The following is a 15,819-nucleotide window of genomic DNA, read 5'->3' as shown; positions in this document are numbered from 1 at the left end:
GATCAGCCTCTCAATTTGATATAAGAAAAGCAGATTGAGAGTTGAGCTACGTTTTGGTGAATTAGATCAGAGTTTCCCAGCTATTTTGCCAGAACTCATTAGACTGATGTAAATATGCCCTGTCTGTACTGAACACCATAGATTTATTTAACCTTTTCTGGGTAAATAACACACACCTTTTTTTTCTAATAACAAACATGGTTTTATGGTGAAGAAATATTAACAAATAATTAGTATATGTGAATGTTTGGATAGCATTTTCGTAGTTGAAAACTAGACAGTTCTAGGAAATATAGGTCAGTGAGTTTTAAAATAATGTTTCTGGCCGGGTGCTGTGGCTTATGCCTGTAATCCCAGCACTTTGGGAGGCTGAGGCAGGTGGATCACCTGAGGTCAGGAGTTCAAGATCTGCCTGGCCAACATGGTGTCTACTAAAAATACAAACATTAGCTGGGCATGATGGCAGGTGCCTGTAATACCAGCTACTCGGGAGGCTGAGGCAGGAGAATCATTTGAATTTGGGAGGTGCAGGTTGCAGTGAGCCGAGATTGTGCCATTGCACTCCAGCCTTGGCAACAAGAGTGAAACTCCATCTCAAAAATGAAAATAAAATAAAATAATGTTTCCATAAAATTCCACAGTGACTTAAAAACTAAAATCTTATTTGCATTTTTAATTTTCTTAAAAATTTTTATATGATACATAATAGATGTACATAGTTTTGAGGTACCTGCGATAATTTAATACATTCATTTTTGCATTTAAGAATAAAAGCAGAAGTGCCAAGAGCCAAATGGGTTTACTCAGAAAACCACTTGCATATATATTAAACTCACCTTATCTTGTTTCCTGAGATGATTATTTAATGAGTAATTCTAGATTAGTGCCATAGGCATGATTTATTATGGTTTCAAGAAGTCATCTGATAAACACACTTATGATGCTCTCTTAAGATAAGTGGAGAAATGTGCACTGAATGAGGGTTTGGCCAAGTTATAATTGTACTCAAGAGTGTTAAGTAGTTCATCAACATCAACCTTGGAAACAGTCTGTCTTGTGGAGATATCTGACTTTGTTCTAAACACTGCAGTGTTCAACATTTTCATCAATAGCACTAATGGACAGAGGAGGTAGCAAATTTTAGTTGACTACAAATCCAGTATGAGTCAATGGTCCCATGTGATTTTTATTTTAAAAAATGAACTAATACTATCACCTTAATAAAAACATATCATATAGGTCAAGAAGATGATGAATCCACTGATTACTTACCATCTGGAAAGTAAACAACTCTAGAAGCAAACATGTTTAATGGGGAGTTAAATGATTCCAGAAAAAGATTTGAGAAAACTCTCTCCCTCTTATTGATAGTAGAAATTATTGAGTAGTGTTATTTTGTGAGGAAAGTACTTTTTCTATTTTAGGAATTGTTAGAAGTGAAAAAATGATAGTCTTGGATTCCTTTCCTGTGTTTGGTACCAGCTAAAAGTAAGATACAGGAGTCAGGAACCAGTTAAAGCTGGATGGCTTGAACTTTTCTAGTGGGTTTCCCCAAACTTCGTGCCTGATTTAAATAGATTAAATGTGTACCTAGTCCACTTGGGTGCCCATCTAGACAACCACAGACTTCACCTCCAGGGGATTTTCATGCCTTAGAGCCAACCTGAACCCATGCATTTCATGAAAGGCAAATCCAAAAGAGAGGGCCTCATAGAGACAGATCTGAGCATACTCAGTTCCTTCTTCCAAACCCTCAATTAGGAAATAAATTCCTCCCCAGCAGGGATTGAGGAGTTGGGAGACTGGCCTGGACTTTTATTCAAGTTTCTCTCCTAAGCTTGTTGTAAATTTTCAGACAATTGTAACACATTATTCTTCTGTGGAGAGTCATAGGTTACCTGACGAAGTCATTAAGGAGTTGTCATTGTCTGCCCTTGGAAGGCCATCAAGTCAACAAATGTCCCTGCTCTTCTATAAAGGACCTTGTGGTCCAGTAGGAGTGGGACCTCCCAGAAATGACCAAAATGACGACAGAGTTGAGGCAGAAGAAGACCTGAGAGTGTCTGGTACAGAGAAAGAGGCTTAGACAAGTTGTAGGACCAATACTCCAAACAGTCAAAGAGCTGTTAAAATTGGAGAGCAGCTGGACTTTTTGAGTAGCTCCAGGAGACCAATTCAGATCCATTGGTGGAAATTGCAGGAAGGCAGATCTCTGCTACATGTAGGAAGATATTCTTAACACAAGTAAGGTGCACATTCTCAAAGTACTCTTTTAGAAAAAGTATTCAAATAGAGGCTGCCAGAATGTTGTAGCGGAGATTCTTAGACAATAGGTGTTTGATCAAAGTCCCTATAAGGAGGAAAATAAGCATTCTACTTTCATGAAGAGAGAGACGGAGCTAAGCTGTGGAACGACAACCAAAAGAGGGAGGGGCAATTAGTAATTTTAGTATTCTTTGTAATGAGAGGAACTTCTAAGAACATCTGGGTTTTAGACTCAGAATTTAAACTTTTACTAAATGGCGGAAGGAAACCACTTTCTCTAAGCTGGGTTAATGTTTCTCTAAGGAGAGATCATCTCTGTGGGATAGTAGAAGCAACATTGTTTTGCTTCTGCTCTTCAACTTGAAAACACATTTTTTTTTTTTTTTTGGAGACAAAGTTTCACTCTTGTCACCCAGGCTGGGGTGCAATGGCACAATCTCAACTCACTGCAACCTCTGCCTCCTGAGTTCAAGAGATTCTCCTACTTCAGCCTCCCAAAGTAGCTATGATTACAGGCAACCATCACCACGCCTAGCTAATTTTGTTTTGTTTTGTTTTTTGAGACAGTCTCACTCTGTTGCCCAGGCTGGAGTGCAGTGGTGCAATCTTGGCTTACTGCAACCTCTGCCTCCTGGGTTCAAGCTATTCTCCTGCCTCAGCCTCCCAAGTAACTGGGACTGCAAGAGCGTACCACCACGCCTGGCTAATTCTATGCATTTTTAGTAGAGATGGGGTTTCACCATGTTAGCCAGGATGGTCTCTATCTCCTGAACTCATGATCTGCCCATCTTGGCCTCCCAAAGTGCTTTGATTACAGGCATGAGCCACCGCGCCTGGCCTTATTTTCTAAAAAATCACTTACAAAGTGTATATCAAGAACAGGACTACAGGCTAAAATCAAAAACTCAAAGGCAAGGTAAGACGTGACTTTCCTATATGCATCAGTTACTACAGGACAAAAACCAGTACATACTAAGTAAGAAGGCACCCAAAATGCTGAGGAACGGCACAGAAAGGAGATATAAAACAAGCAGGTGGGGATAGATGAGATCGCTTTTCAGCTTCAATGTTCTTTTGAGTCTATGCAACAGGAACATTTGAGCCCCTTCTTAAACCAGAGATGGATGTGGATTAGACTAGGACAATGGAAGCAGAGAAATAAGTACTGCTACTCAGAGCTCCTAGCAGAACTACACTCCGATTGGAGCAAAGAGACAAGTGGCAGGTGCTTTCCTATTGTATCTTGACGTGCTCTCTTGGGAAAGGCCATCATGTCTGACTGTTCCATTAATATCTACCTCCTCCACTAGGATATCATCTCCTCAACTGCAAAGACTGATCTACTTGTATTCACCAAATTATGCCTGTAATACTAGCATGGTTCCTAGTGTATAGCAGTACGTGCTCAATAAATATTTTTTCAATGCAAGAATAAACTAAGGGACTTTAAGAAAATAAAACTAGTCATGAAGAATTGCTTACTCTATATAAGGTACATAGAGGGCTCAAATGCATAGAGCAAGAGAATAGAATGGTAGTTGACAAAGGCTGAGTCCGGGGGAAGATTGAATATGAGTGGGTTAGTGTTTAGTGGATAAAGTTTCAACTGGAAAAATGAAAAAGTTCTGGAGATGGATAGCAGTGATAGTTACACTCAATGTGAATGCACTTAATGCCGCTGAACCACACACTTAAACATGGTTGAAGTGGTACATTTTTTGTATATTTCACTACAATTTATTTTAAAAAGGAATTGTTTTCTTGAGAGAGAAGACAGGTTATTCTGGGAGGGTCCGAGGAATCACCTAACAAGGGAGTCTCTGATGGTCAGCATCTGTGAGTTCACAAGGAGTGTAGACAAGCCAGACCTAAGCTGACTTTGCTGGTGTTCAGTATCTGTGTGTTTACAGGAAGTGTAGACCAGCCAGACCTAAGCTGACTTTGCTGTTTGAGGAGACTCCTCAGATCATGGTTTGAAAGATGTTGATCCAGTCCAACCCCTTCACTACAGATGGAAACTAGGACTTTCTCTCTTCTGTTCACAAGGTCTATCACATTTTATTCAGAACTTGAGGTCTTTGTAATGATTCCTTAGTCATGAGAAGTGGGACTGTGCTCAGGATAGACAGACAAATGGTTTCCCTCCAGCCCCCTAAGTTTTCACCCCCTGTAGGTTTTCTCAGGTTGTCTCTCTGAAGTTGAGTTTTACTGTAATTGAAACTGGAAAAAGAAAAATGAATGAATAAGGATGATTTGGCTTTTCTGTTTTCAAGGGGCAGGTACAGGTGGCAGATCTTTTGGCCATCAATGGAACAGGGGAAGATCAGCTCCCACAAGACCTGAAGGTGTCCGCTGACAAGGAGGGTGGCGTCCAGGGCCTGCTCCTGCCTGAAGACATGCTCTCAGGGGAAGAATATGAGTGTGTCTCACCTGATGACATCTCCTTGCCTCCTCTCCCAGGAAGCCCTGATTCCCCCCTTGCACCATCTGACATGGAGGTGGAAGAGCCTGTCAGCTCCTCCCTCAGCCTTCACATAGGCAGCTATGCAGTGCAGGCTGGGACCAGCAGCCCAGGGAATGCCCAGGAATCTGTTCTTCCACCACCTGTTGCATTTGCGGATGCATGCAATGATAAGAGAGAAACATTTTCAAGTCATTTTGAGAGGCCCTACCTCCAGTTCAAAGCCGAGCCCCCACTAACCTCCAGAGGATTCCTGGAAAAGAGTACTGCCTTACACAGAATCAGTGCTGAACATCCAGAGAGCATGATGAGTGAAGTGCATGAGAGAGCTTTACAGCAGCACCCTCAGGCTCAGGGCGGTTTGCTAGAAACACGGGAGAAAATGCATGCTGATAATAACTTCACTAAAATCCAAGATAGGCTGCATGCTTCCCCTGATGCATTCTCAGGCCTCAGGTTTCAATCAGGCACCAGCAGGGGCTATCAGAGGCAAATGGTTCCTCGAGAAGAGATTAAAAGCACGTCAGCAAAGAGCAGCATGGTCAGCCTAGCTGACCAGGCACCTAATTTCTCCAGGCTCCTGTCTAATGTAACTGTCATGGAAGGTTCTCCAGTGACTTTGGAAGTTGAAGTAACAGGATTTCCAGAGCCTACACTGACATGGTGGGTAGCCTATAATGACAAGCCATAAATGGAAACAAATTCAGTCACAGAGAAAAATCATTCTGTGAGCACTAACTGAAAGGTTTAGGGCTAGCTGATTAATATTCTATGACACTGCAACTCTGCATGATTCAATCTCACATCAGACCACTCTCATTTTAGAAGCAGCATAGTTAATACCTTTAAGAAAAATAAAAGGTAACCATATAAAGTACTAATAATTTAACAAATTTCCAAAGCACTGTAGGTTGGTTGTGCTTGTTTTTTTCTGTGTTAAACATTCCACATTTCTAAAGATTGTGGGTTGAAATTATTTTCTATTGTCTATTTCTATATAAGCATGGCATTTGCTTGTTTTAACTACCTTTATGCAATTGAAAAATACAAGAATTTGGTTTTTTCCCCTTCTCTCTCATTTACCTCTTTCATCTTTTTCCTCTTTCCAACAGAGTCACACATGTCATCTTTGTAACATTTTGTTTTACTAGGATTTCTTTTTACAAATTTTTTCAATATGAGAGATGGAATAAAAATATTTCTGTCACAGTTGTTCCAGGTGACAGGCAATAAACTCATTTTTGTAAGGTAGTATAATAACTGAGCTGTGAACGATATGATTTCACTCTGGAGACATCATTATTTTTTAGCCTATTTGTTTCAGTAAAAGCAAACTGTAGAATACTGGTTTTGGATTGCCTGCTGTTGGTAACAAAAGCAGTTCTTTCTCAATATGTGGGTTACTTTTAAACATTTGGAAAATTCTCATCCTTAAGTAAATTTATTTGAGGACAAAGTTACAAATCTGCGAGACCTAGTTTATACTTCTAAACTAAGATTAAGTAAAATAGCATTTATTGATCACAATATTTCAGTAGATATTAAATGATCAGTTTCGATTATTGTGTGTGCCCATTAATGGTACTTGAAATATGAACCAGTTATCTAAGGAACTTATGAGAAAACTCTGGTTTCTCAAATTATTAAAAGAAACTGCACTTGTGCTATATTAGTGCGGTCACTTTTGCTTTTTGTTTTATTGTCTTTATTATTGCATGTTTTTTTACAAATCAGGAGTGTCATATTTATGAATTTTAAAAATATTTAATTCATTATTAAATCTCAGTTCACTCCAAAGAAAAATGTTGTCAGATGTATTTCTTGTTTTTGTCCACACAGTAAATATTAATAATTTGGTTAGTGTGTATGTGGTTAAAGAACCACTGCTACTTACATGTTGTTGAAGAATATCACAGTGTTGTAAACAAATGTTTTGCCATCAGATTTACAACTGTGCTCAAATAGTAACTGACAAGCTTTCAGGATATCATACATTTTTAGGACACCCAGGAAAAGGCAAAGTTATCACTTAGGCAATGGGAACAGAAGATGATTCAGATTTGTCATCCCCCCGAGTGGTTGATTGTGGGTATAAATAAATAAACAAGAATCTCAGATATACAAAATAAACTATTTGCTTTATAAAAACATGCAGTTAAGCACTCATGTTCATAGGAAACTTTTAGAAATATGTTATTAGTCATAATCCAGTTGCATAAATACCTTTTATATTTACAAGCCATTTTCTTCTAATGAAATTGCTTCAAAAAAATTAAATGAAGTGATTTCATCAGGAGGTGATGTTAAGTCCAGTCCTCTAAAACAGCACATCTGTATTGTCGTGTGGATATCGTGGTATGAATATGATGGAGTAGATGAGTCTCACTCCAATACAATTTCTGAGGAGTCCCAGCTGCTGTTCCAGAGTGGCAAAAAGAATAAAGCTGGACAACATGAGGGTGCCATTTCACACCCTAGGTAATTGTTACTATGAGCAAATGGTGGCCTAATGTGACCAGATGGTCTGTTTTGTTTTTGTTTTTAGATGTAGCTGTATATCTGAATTTTCATATGCAATATTCCAATTTTTAAAGGATTTCAAAAAATTCAGTTTTCCAAAAACATTGTCTGAGCCAGTCGAAGCAATTCTCTCCCCACCAGTTGCCAACTTCGGCTTGAAAGATAAACAGCCCATAATACCAGCTACTCAGGAGGCTGAGGGAGGCAGATTGCTTGAAACCAGGAGTTCAAGACCAGTCTGGGCAACACATGAGATCCTGTCTCTTAAGAAAAATGAAAAATGAAAAACTTAGCCTGCTCATGGTAGTAGGCGCCTGTAGTCCCAGCTACTTGAGAGCCAGAGGTGGGAGGATTGCTTGAGCCCAGGAGTTTGAGGCTGCAGTGATCTCTGATTCTGCTACTGCACTCTAGCCTACTAAAGAAAAAAAGATAAAGAGCCCCACTGGAATTTGTTGTGGCTACAACGTTCCTACTAATCCTAGAGAATATTGCGTGGTAATAGGCCTATTTGCAACGGTTATTAGAACTTGAAAATAATGTGAATGAACAGCAATCCTGACTTTAAAAACTGCCTCTCTGCTTCAGGTACAAGAAGGGCCAGAAACTGTCTACAGATGGGCACTTACAGGTTTTACACAAGGAGACAAGGCATTCCGTGTTCATTCCGAAGGTATGCAAGGGAGACGAAGGCCTCTATGTGGCTCAGGCCCAAAACCCTAGCGGCACTCTCTCTTCCAATGTCATCCTCCATGTGACGGGTAACTGCAGGCCGCCAATCACAAGAATAAACTGGATAACGCTGTGTGTCGTCTATGTTAGTGTGTCCCTAATGTACTGGCTACTCACACAATAACTGTGGTATTGGCACCAATGGACATCATTCTCATGTACCTAAAGAATAATGCCACTGTTTATCTTCCTGCACCTCCTGCAAAGCATCACCCACCAAGTGTATCTCCAGTCTCATCACCATACCTGTTTGGCCAATACCACTGCTAGGTGAAATAATCAAATTTTCTTGAATGTTTAATATAGTTGAAAAGCTTGATAAATTATCTATAGTGGATAAGAACATATTTTTGTACTCTAGAAAGAGATGTTTTCAACATAATATGCAGCAAAACTATTCTATGCCTACTCCCTCCTAATTTAAGGGTGTGCAGATGAAGGCTGACATTGGCATAGAGATGTGCTAAATTTCAAATACAGTTGTTTATTTATTTTTAATTGTATTTAAAAACATCTCTTTGTAGGGAATATTGGTAGAACTATCGAATTGATGTTGTATTTTTGCATTAGCTATCCTTTAATTTTGCTTTCCATGTCTTGATCTTTTTACTGAAATGCATTCTGTGTAATTTCAACATAGACTACATTCCTGAGTCTGATGATGACACTGTAAATAATCATTCCTCATGTTGCTCTCACGGATTTGACATTGGAAAATAGACGTGCCATCAACTTTAAATAGAGTTTCCATCTTTTGTCAGCTCTGCATGTCATATAGCAAGATGGAATACAGGTTGCAAGAAAGAACCAGCGTTATTCCTGACATTCTATTGATGTGTTTTGAGCAGCAATGTGTACATTGTAACCAGGTGTTTCTGCTTCTGATCTTGATTCTGCTGATGACCATTTTTATACTCTATGGCAAAGTATCTCATTGCCTCAGTTTCCTGTCTGGAAAATGAGTTCATCATCTACCTCTTGGGCAATTGAGAGTTTTCATTTTGTGTCTTTTAAACATCTGGAAAATGGAAAGCACTCTATGAGGGCTAAGGATAATGATATTGTTTAATGTAATTTGTCATCAGACTGGCCTCCTGCTCACTATTTCTTTTTTTTTTTTTTAGATGCTGTTTTTTTAGAATATTAAATTAAAGGGGTGCTGTTAATATGTAATTTTCAACTAGTTCCATGGGGGAAAGTGATGTTTTATGAATTAGAACTTAAATTCCTATCTAATTTCTTAAGACTGCATTCTTTTCAAAGACCTGAAATTAAACTCAGGAGGATACATTTTGTTTGTTCCAAGGGGAAACATGTAATAGAATGGTATGAGATGAATACTATCCTTTTATTATAATAATTGTTACTATAATATTGAAGTATTCTATGCCTTTCTGAAACACTTTATTCAGAAAAGATCATTTTTTGGCCTCCTTTTAAAAATAAGCATGAAGTAGGGAGGCATTTGTTTTTTAGATTTTAAATGTAGTCTTACTATGCTGAGGAAAATCTTCAGTTGAAAGAATAATTCATTACAGATTTTTGATGAAGGAAAGAAATTAATTATGTTGCTGGAAGACTGTCTACAAATAACCAAAATATTTAAATATAATATATTCAAGTTGTTATTAAAAAGTTGCTGAATGTTATCTGAAGATGTGAAATGTGTAGTCAAGTAAAAAGTTGGCATATACTTTCTTGTGCTGCATATCCAATTTAATTAAAAAATTAAATCTCTGTTTCCTTCTAAATTTTGATAGAACCATATTAAAAGCTTGTATATACAACATCCTAAGGAATTTCTGTTAACCACTTTTTTTTCTTTTTTTATTTTTTTGAGAAAGACTCTTTTTCTGTTGCCCAGTGCGGTGGTGCCATCTTGGCTTACTGCAACCTCCACCTCCGGGTTCAAGCGATTCTTCTGCTTCAGCCTCCCGAGTAGCTAGGATTATAGGCATGCCTACCTAATGTTTGTGTTTGTAGTAGAAACCAGGTTTCGTCATGTTGGCCAGGCTGGGCCTCAGCCTCCCAAAGTGCCAGGATTACAGGTATGAGCCACCATACCCGGCCTCTTGTATCCTTTTTGTCCAATTTCAAATAATGTGCGAATCTTGCCTAACTGCTATTGCCTATGTTGAAGCTAAAGAGTAAAAACCTGTTCATGTCCAAAGAAGGCAGGTGAGATCTGGTAACAAACTGTCTCTCTTCCCACTTTCTCTTTCTTATGAATTTGGCAGGATCTCCCTTCCCATTTTGTCAACATGGTTGAATTTGTGTGTTGGGGTTGTTAGGGCCTGGGAATTCCTGGTTTGCTTTTTCTATTGCATGCTTGTTCATGTTAACTCTTTGGGGAGCAGAGTGAGATACATATATATCCATGGTGTATGATGGAAAAAAGCATGCAAAATCCATTTTGAGAGAGAGAGAGAAAGGTGTGTGTGGGGAGCACAAAGATCAGAGAAGAGTACTATGCTGATATTCAAGATATAGTACAGATAGCTTTCTGTGTACCTATCCATCTACCTGTTCCTCTGGGCTATTGATTGACTCCCACAGCAGTAAAGAATAATTATTCAGTTATTCTTCTGGTTATGTTTTAATTTCAAAAACTTAAGTGTGATTTTCCTTTTTGCTGGGATTTCTGTCTTGAGCAAACAATTCTTCTTATGAAAGTTACTTATTGCAGTTACTGGTTAAAAACATAAGACCCAGGAAATTTAAGTGTTGTTTCTATTTTAAGGTGTATACCTAATTTATAACCATTTGCTTCTAGAGAAAATCCTGAATGGTTAGTAATATCAAAAGATTTTCAACAAGAAAACTAAAATGAAAAGGAAGATTAAAAATTATATGTGTTACAGCTCTTCTAGAATTTGTCTAGCAGGTTTTCTGGTGAAAATTAAACTCAAGATTTTCACCAGAAAACTTTTTAAAACTTCCAAACTCTTAAACAGATTGTAAATACTTGATACTTCAAAGAACTGCAAAACAAAATGTTTTTAAGTTTTCATAAGGCAAAATCATTGAGTTTTCCAGCTTTGATTTTCCAATACAAGGACGTATAAATATTTGGTGGTAGTTTTTCACACTCAATTCCAAGAGAAATTTACCGTAGGAATCTTTACATTTGAATCTCTGAATATTCTATGATATTTAAAATATTTGAACAAGATGCAGACAATTTTTTAGCTATTTTAATCAATAATGGTAACCTCTTTCACTCATAATGAAGACACATACTTAAAATAGATGACTATAAGACTGTCCTAACTGCTTTGCTCTAATTTAAAATTCCTCAAGTAGTTCATAGGCCTTTTACAACCTGGCCTCCCCTCTCCACCCTCTGTTTGATCCCCTCTTATTACCCCCAACCCCTAGCGAAGTGACATTTAACTTCAGGGTTTTCACCTGTCATGCTCTTCTCTCCAGCCCTTTCTTCCTATAACTTTCTTACTATCTTCACCACCCTCTCTTCATGTGATTTAAGTCTTGCTTATGTTCCAGTTCCACTGAGACACAACTTCCCCTGAAAAGCCTCCTGACCCATCAAGTCCAGAGTAGATGGTCCTGCCATGTGCACTGTCAGCACCTGCACTGCCCAGCCACACCCATGAATACACACACGGGAATTGCAGGTTTGAGCATCTGTTTCCTCTGGCTAGGTGGTAAGAACCTTATCAGCAGGATCCATGACAGCCCTGTTGTCCTTGTATTGCCAGTACCTGAGACACAGTCACATTCAGTAAACTCGTTTGAATTGAATTGTTGCCAAAGGTAAAAAAAAATAAATAAATAAACCTAGCTTGTTTTTCTCCCCTTTTTAGAGAGAGGAGAGGGGAAATGTAAAAAGACAAAGATAATTCTCCCTTCTTATAGACAGGAGTCAATCCAAATCAGGCCCTAACAATGAAGCATGCTTGAAAATTTCTCACCTCATCTGAAAAACTTGTGTGAGAACCCTCCAGACCCTCTGGGCTAGACCCTGATTGAAAATTTCAATTTAAAAATAGATGCTGGCACGAGGGACTAAAATAATAGTGAGGAGGAAAGAGGAAAGGTCCAGGATTGTTGTTCCTGGATCAATATTGTTCCAACATATTAAAGCGTTCCAACATTTTAAAACATATGTACTCAGGCATAAATCATCATCCGGTATGAGGAAGTGGATGCCTCCACTCTCTATGACTAAATCCAAACTGTCAAAACCAGAATTTATGTACTTCTTTAAAACCCTACGTAAATGATCAATATTTAATTATAGCTGGGGCTCAGTAATCTGGGCTGTGAACAGATCTTATTTGAAACCAGTATTTCATACATACTTGTAAATATAAAGAAAGCCAAATCCAAGAACTTAAGAGTATTTGAATTCCAAATGAAGAAAGGAAAGAATATCTTATTTTGTTCTGCTTTATGTTTGTCTTTATTCATGACCATTTCTTACTAAAAATTACCATCTGAAGCTTTTGACACTCCTGTTGTATGCACGGCATTTTAAGTGCAGCCATGAAATAAGTTAGTTGAAACAAAATAAAATACCTCCTAACAGTATGCTCTGATATTGTGTCAATGTAAATGCCAAAGCATGACAGACTTTTCCATTTATAATAAGCAGAATCTTAAGTTGCATTGGAAAGCTAAAAGATTTGCACTGACTTAAATGAAAAAGTGTTCTTTTTAAAGCAAAAACAATTCATTTTGTCTGTGCTCATCACAGGAGATGAGATTTGAATGCTATCAGTTGTGCATGAATTCAACCTCAAAAACAGGAAGCACACAGCTGTGATTTTGGTCTTTTTCCATGAATCTCCACAGCACTGTTCCTTTTGATGGTGAGAGTTTGTATAACATCAGGAACCATCTGAGCGTCAGTGCAGGTTGGAGGCATGACACTCCTCAGGGTGAACAAGCCTTTGTGTTGAGAGTTTGAGTGTTTGGCCTGCTCACTCTTCCTTCTGTTCAATAGCAGTTTCATTTGTGTAACCCAGGACATGGCAAATCGGATTCCTTGGATCCTCCTTTTTGTACCATAAAATTAACTTCCTATCTTCCTTAAAGAGCAAGAGTGCAGAAATAATTGTATAGACAAGAATGCATGTGTATTCCCAATTTGCACAATAAAAACTGGGTGAAATCAAAATGTATTTTAACCATATGAGTAAATGGAAAAAATAGATCAAATCCAATTTTTCTTTAAACCAGAAAAATAATAGTTACATAACATTACGTTTTCTATCTGTAGTCTCATGACTCCTTGCCATGGCTCTTTTTCCATTTAGAATGCACGTAAATATCAATACTTGTGAAATAGCAGCTCCAGAACTAGGTAATAAAATGAAATCATCTTTTTCCTTTGTCATTCAACAACTGTTCTTTTTACAAGAACTTTATTGATTCAAGTATCTACAAAATGGTGTTTTTATCTTACGTATGCATTTTTAAAAATCATGGGATAAAATCTTTTGAGCATAAAAAATCAGTGAAATATAAAAGGACATACTTTACCCATGGCAAATTGTCTCCAGCACATATTATGCTAATGATGGCAGACAGCCACCTCTCTTTGTAATAATTATTATGCACACCCACACACAAGCAAACTGTTGGAAAACAGAGTCAGCTGGAAATGCAGACAAGGTAGGAAACCACTTACTTGGCAGAGTCAGAAAGGTGAATATGCCCATTTGCTCCAGAGCCGCTCCTCTAGCACCTGCTGCCATGCCAACCCTGCAGGGCCAGCCTTTGATTCAAGTGAATGCAGCTCCAGAAGGTGCCTTTTAAAATGCATTTTTATTCGTTTCTATTACTCTTACAAGAGTAATAGTATTTCTTATTACATTCTGGTCTGGATTAGTAGATTAAATAAGAATGCTTCCCCACTCAAAGAACATAATTTCTGGTGAGAAAATGGGGTCTATGGAAAGATGAAAGATTTGCAGGCTATGTTCCACTTAGGGGTGGTGACTGGGAATATGTAAAACTAGAAGGGATAAACTGGCTACACAACACGGTGAGGATGCTCAGTGTCAGCTTTGGCTTTCAGCTTCCCTGACTGTGTGAATTTCCTATGGATTCTGGAAATGTTTTTAGGGAACTCCCCGAGAAAAAGTTAGAGACCCCAATAAAATGTTTCTACATGACAATTTTTGTTACCCAGTAAGAGGACTCTACTGGGTTTAGTAGTGTCAAGATGGACCCTACATCCAGTTCCTGGTGTCTTTATAAGGAGGCCATGGCAGACACAGAGACACAGAGGAGACACACAGGGACGAGGCAGTACATGACACGTGACAACAGAGGCAGAGATTGGAGTAATGCAGCTGCTATCAGCCAAGGTGCACCAGAGATTGCAATCACTGGAAGCTAAAAGAAGTGAGGAAAGATTCTTCCCTAAAGCCCTTGGAGGGAGAATGGTTGTTTTACATTAGACTTTGGACTTTTGGATTTCTAGCCTTCTGAACTATGAAATAATAAATTTCTGTTGTTTCAAGCCACCCTGTTTGTGGTACTTTGTTATGGCAGCCCTAGGAAGCTAATACAATGACCATGTTTTAGAAGAACCAATACAAGTCTCTGGTACTAAAATTCCTAGAGACCGTTACTGGACACCAGTCAGCCTTTCAAACCAGCACTCCTGTGGTGTGCTGGAATACCTCTGCTTCCTTCTTGATTTGAAGGGATCACCTTGGTACATTTCAGTCAATCAGTAACTTTTCATCTTCTATGTGAACATCACCCCCTAAGTGCACTATGGTGCAAAGAGTTCTAGAGGAAGCTGAAATTATTCACAACAGGGGTCGAGGAAGGCGGAAAGAAAGTTGTGTTTAGACATATAACGAAAGTAAGACTATATACAATAAAAGGAAGGAGAAGAGAGATCAAAAAATGGGATTACTAACAGTCAAAAATTAAGAAATACTGACCTAAACAACACTATCAATCTACTTCATCTAATTGACACATAGAATATGCCATCCAACAAAGGCAAAATACACATTCTTCTCATGCTCACATGGAGCATTTTCCAAGATAGACCACATTCTTGGCCATACATCATACATTAAAAATTTAAAAGAATAATAATTATACAAAAGCAGGTTTACAGACTGCGATGGAATGAAACAAGAAATTAATAACAAAGCTCAAAAATCCAGAAATATTTGTAGATTAAACAGCACACTTCTTTTTTTTTTTTTACACTTTAAGTTCTAGGGTACATATGCACAACGTGCAGGTTTGTTACGTACGTGTACAGGTGCCATGTTGGTGTGCTGCATCCATTAACTCGTCATTTACATTAGGTATATCTCCTAATGCTATCCCTCCCCCCTCCGCCCTCCCCACAATAGGCCTCGGTGTGTGATGTTCCCCTTCCCATGTCCAAGTGATCTCATTGTTCAATTCCCACCTATGAGTGAGAACACGCAGTGTTTGGTTTTCTGTTCTTGCAATAGTTTACAGAGAATGATGGTTTCCAGCTGCATCCATGTCCCTACAAAGGACACGAACTCATCCGTTTTTATGACTGCGTAGTATTCCATGGTGTTTATGTGCCACATTTTCTTAATCCAGTCTGTCACTGATGGACATTTAGGTTGATTCCAAGTCTTTGCTATTGTGAATAGTGCCACAATAATCATACGTGTGCATGTGTCTTTATAACAGCATGATTTATCATCCTTTGGGTATATCCCCAGTAATGGGATGGCTGGGTCAAATGGTATTTCTAGTTCTATATCCTTGATGAATCACCACACTGTTTTCCACAATGGTTGAACTAGTTTACAGTCCCACCAACAGTGTAAAAGTGTTCCTATTTCTCCACATCCTCTCCAGCACCTGTT

The 15,819-nt window shown here is 38.4% G+C and overlaps 1 protein-coding gene across 1 annotated transcript in view; it reads left to right on the top strand.

The window, feature by feature from the left end:
* The window catches only part of CCDC141 (coiled-coil domain containing 141), a 212,763-nt gene extending 200,237 nt beyond the window's left edge, over nucleotides 1–12,526 (top strand). Inside the window, exons 23-24 of the mRNA XM_011973440.1 lie at nucleotides 4,539–5,389; nucleotides 7,832–12,526. Of these exons, the coding sequence (XP_011828830.1) occupies nucleotides 4,539–5,389; nucleotides 7,832–8,099 (1,119 nt within the window). The 3' untranslated portion in view covers nucleotides 8,100–12,526. The remainder of the gene's footprint in view (nucleotides 1–4,538; nucleotides 5,390–7,831) is intronic.
* The last annotated feature ends 3,293 nt before the right edge of the window (nucleotides 12,527–15,819 follow it).

The sequence above is a fragment of the Mandrillus leucophaeus genome, unplaced genomic scaffold (assembly GCF_000951045.1).
Source record: "Mandrillus leucophaeus isolate KB7577 unplaced genomic scaffold, Mleu.le_1.0 Scaffold1377, whole genome shotgun sequence".
In the NCBI taxonomy this organism is placed as follows: Eukaryota; Metazoa; Chordata; class Mammalia; order Primates; family Cercopithecidae; genus Mandrillus; species Mandrillus leucophaeus.
The sequence above is the reverse complement of the archived record's forward strand: the minus strand, read 5'-3'. Positions and strand labels throughout refer to the sequence as shown.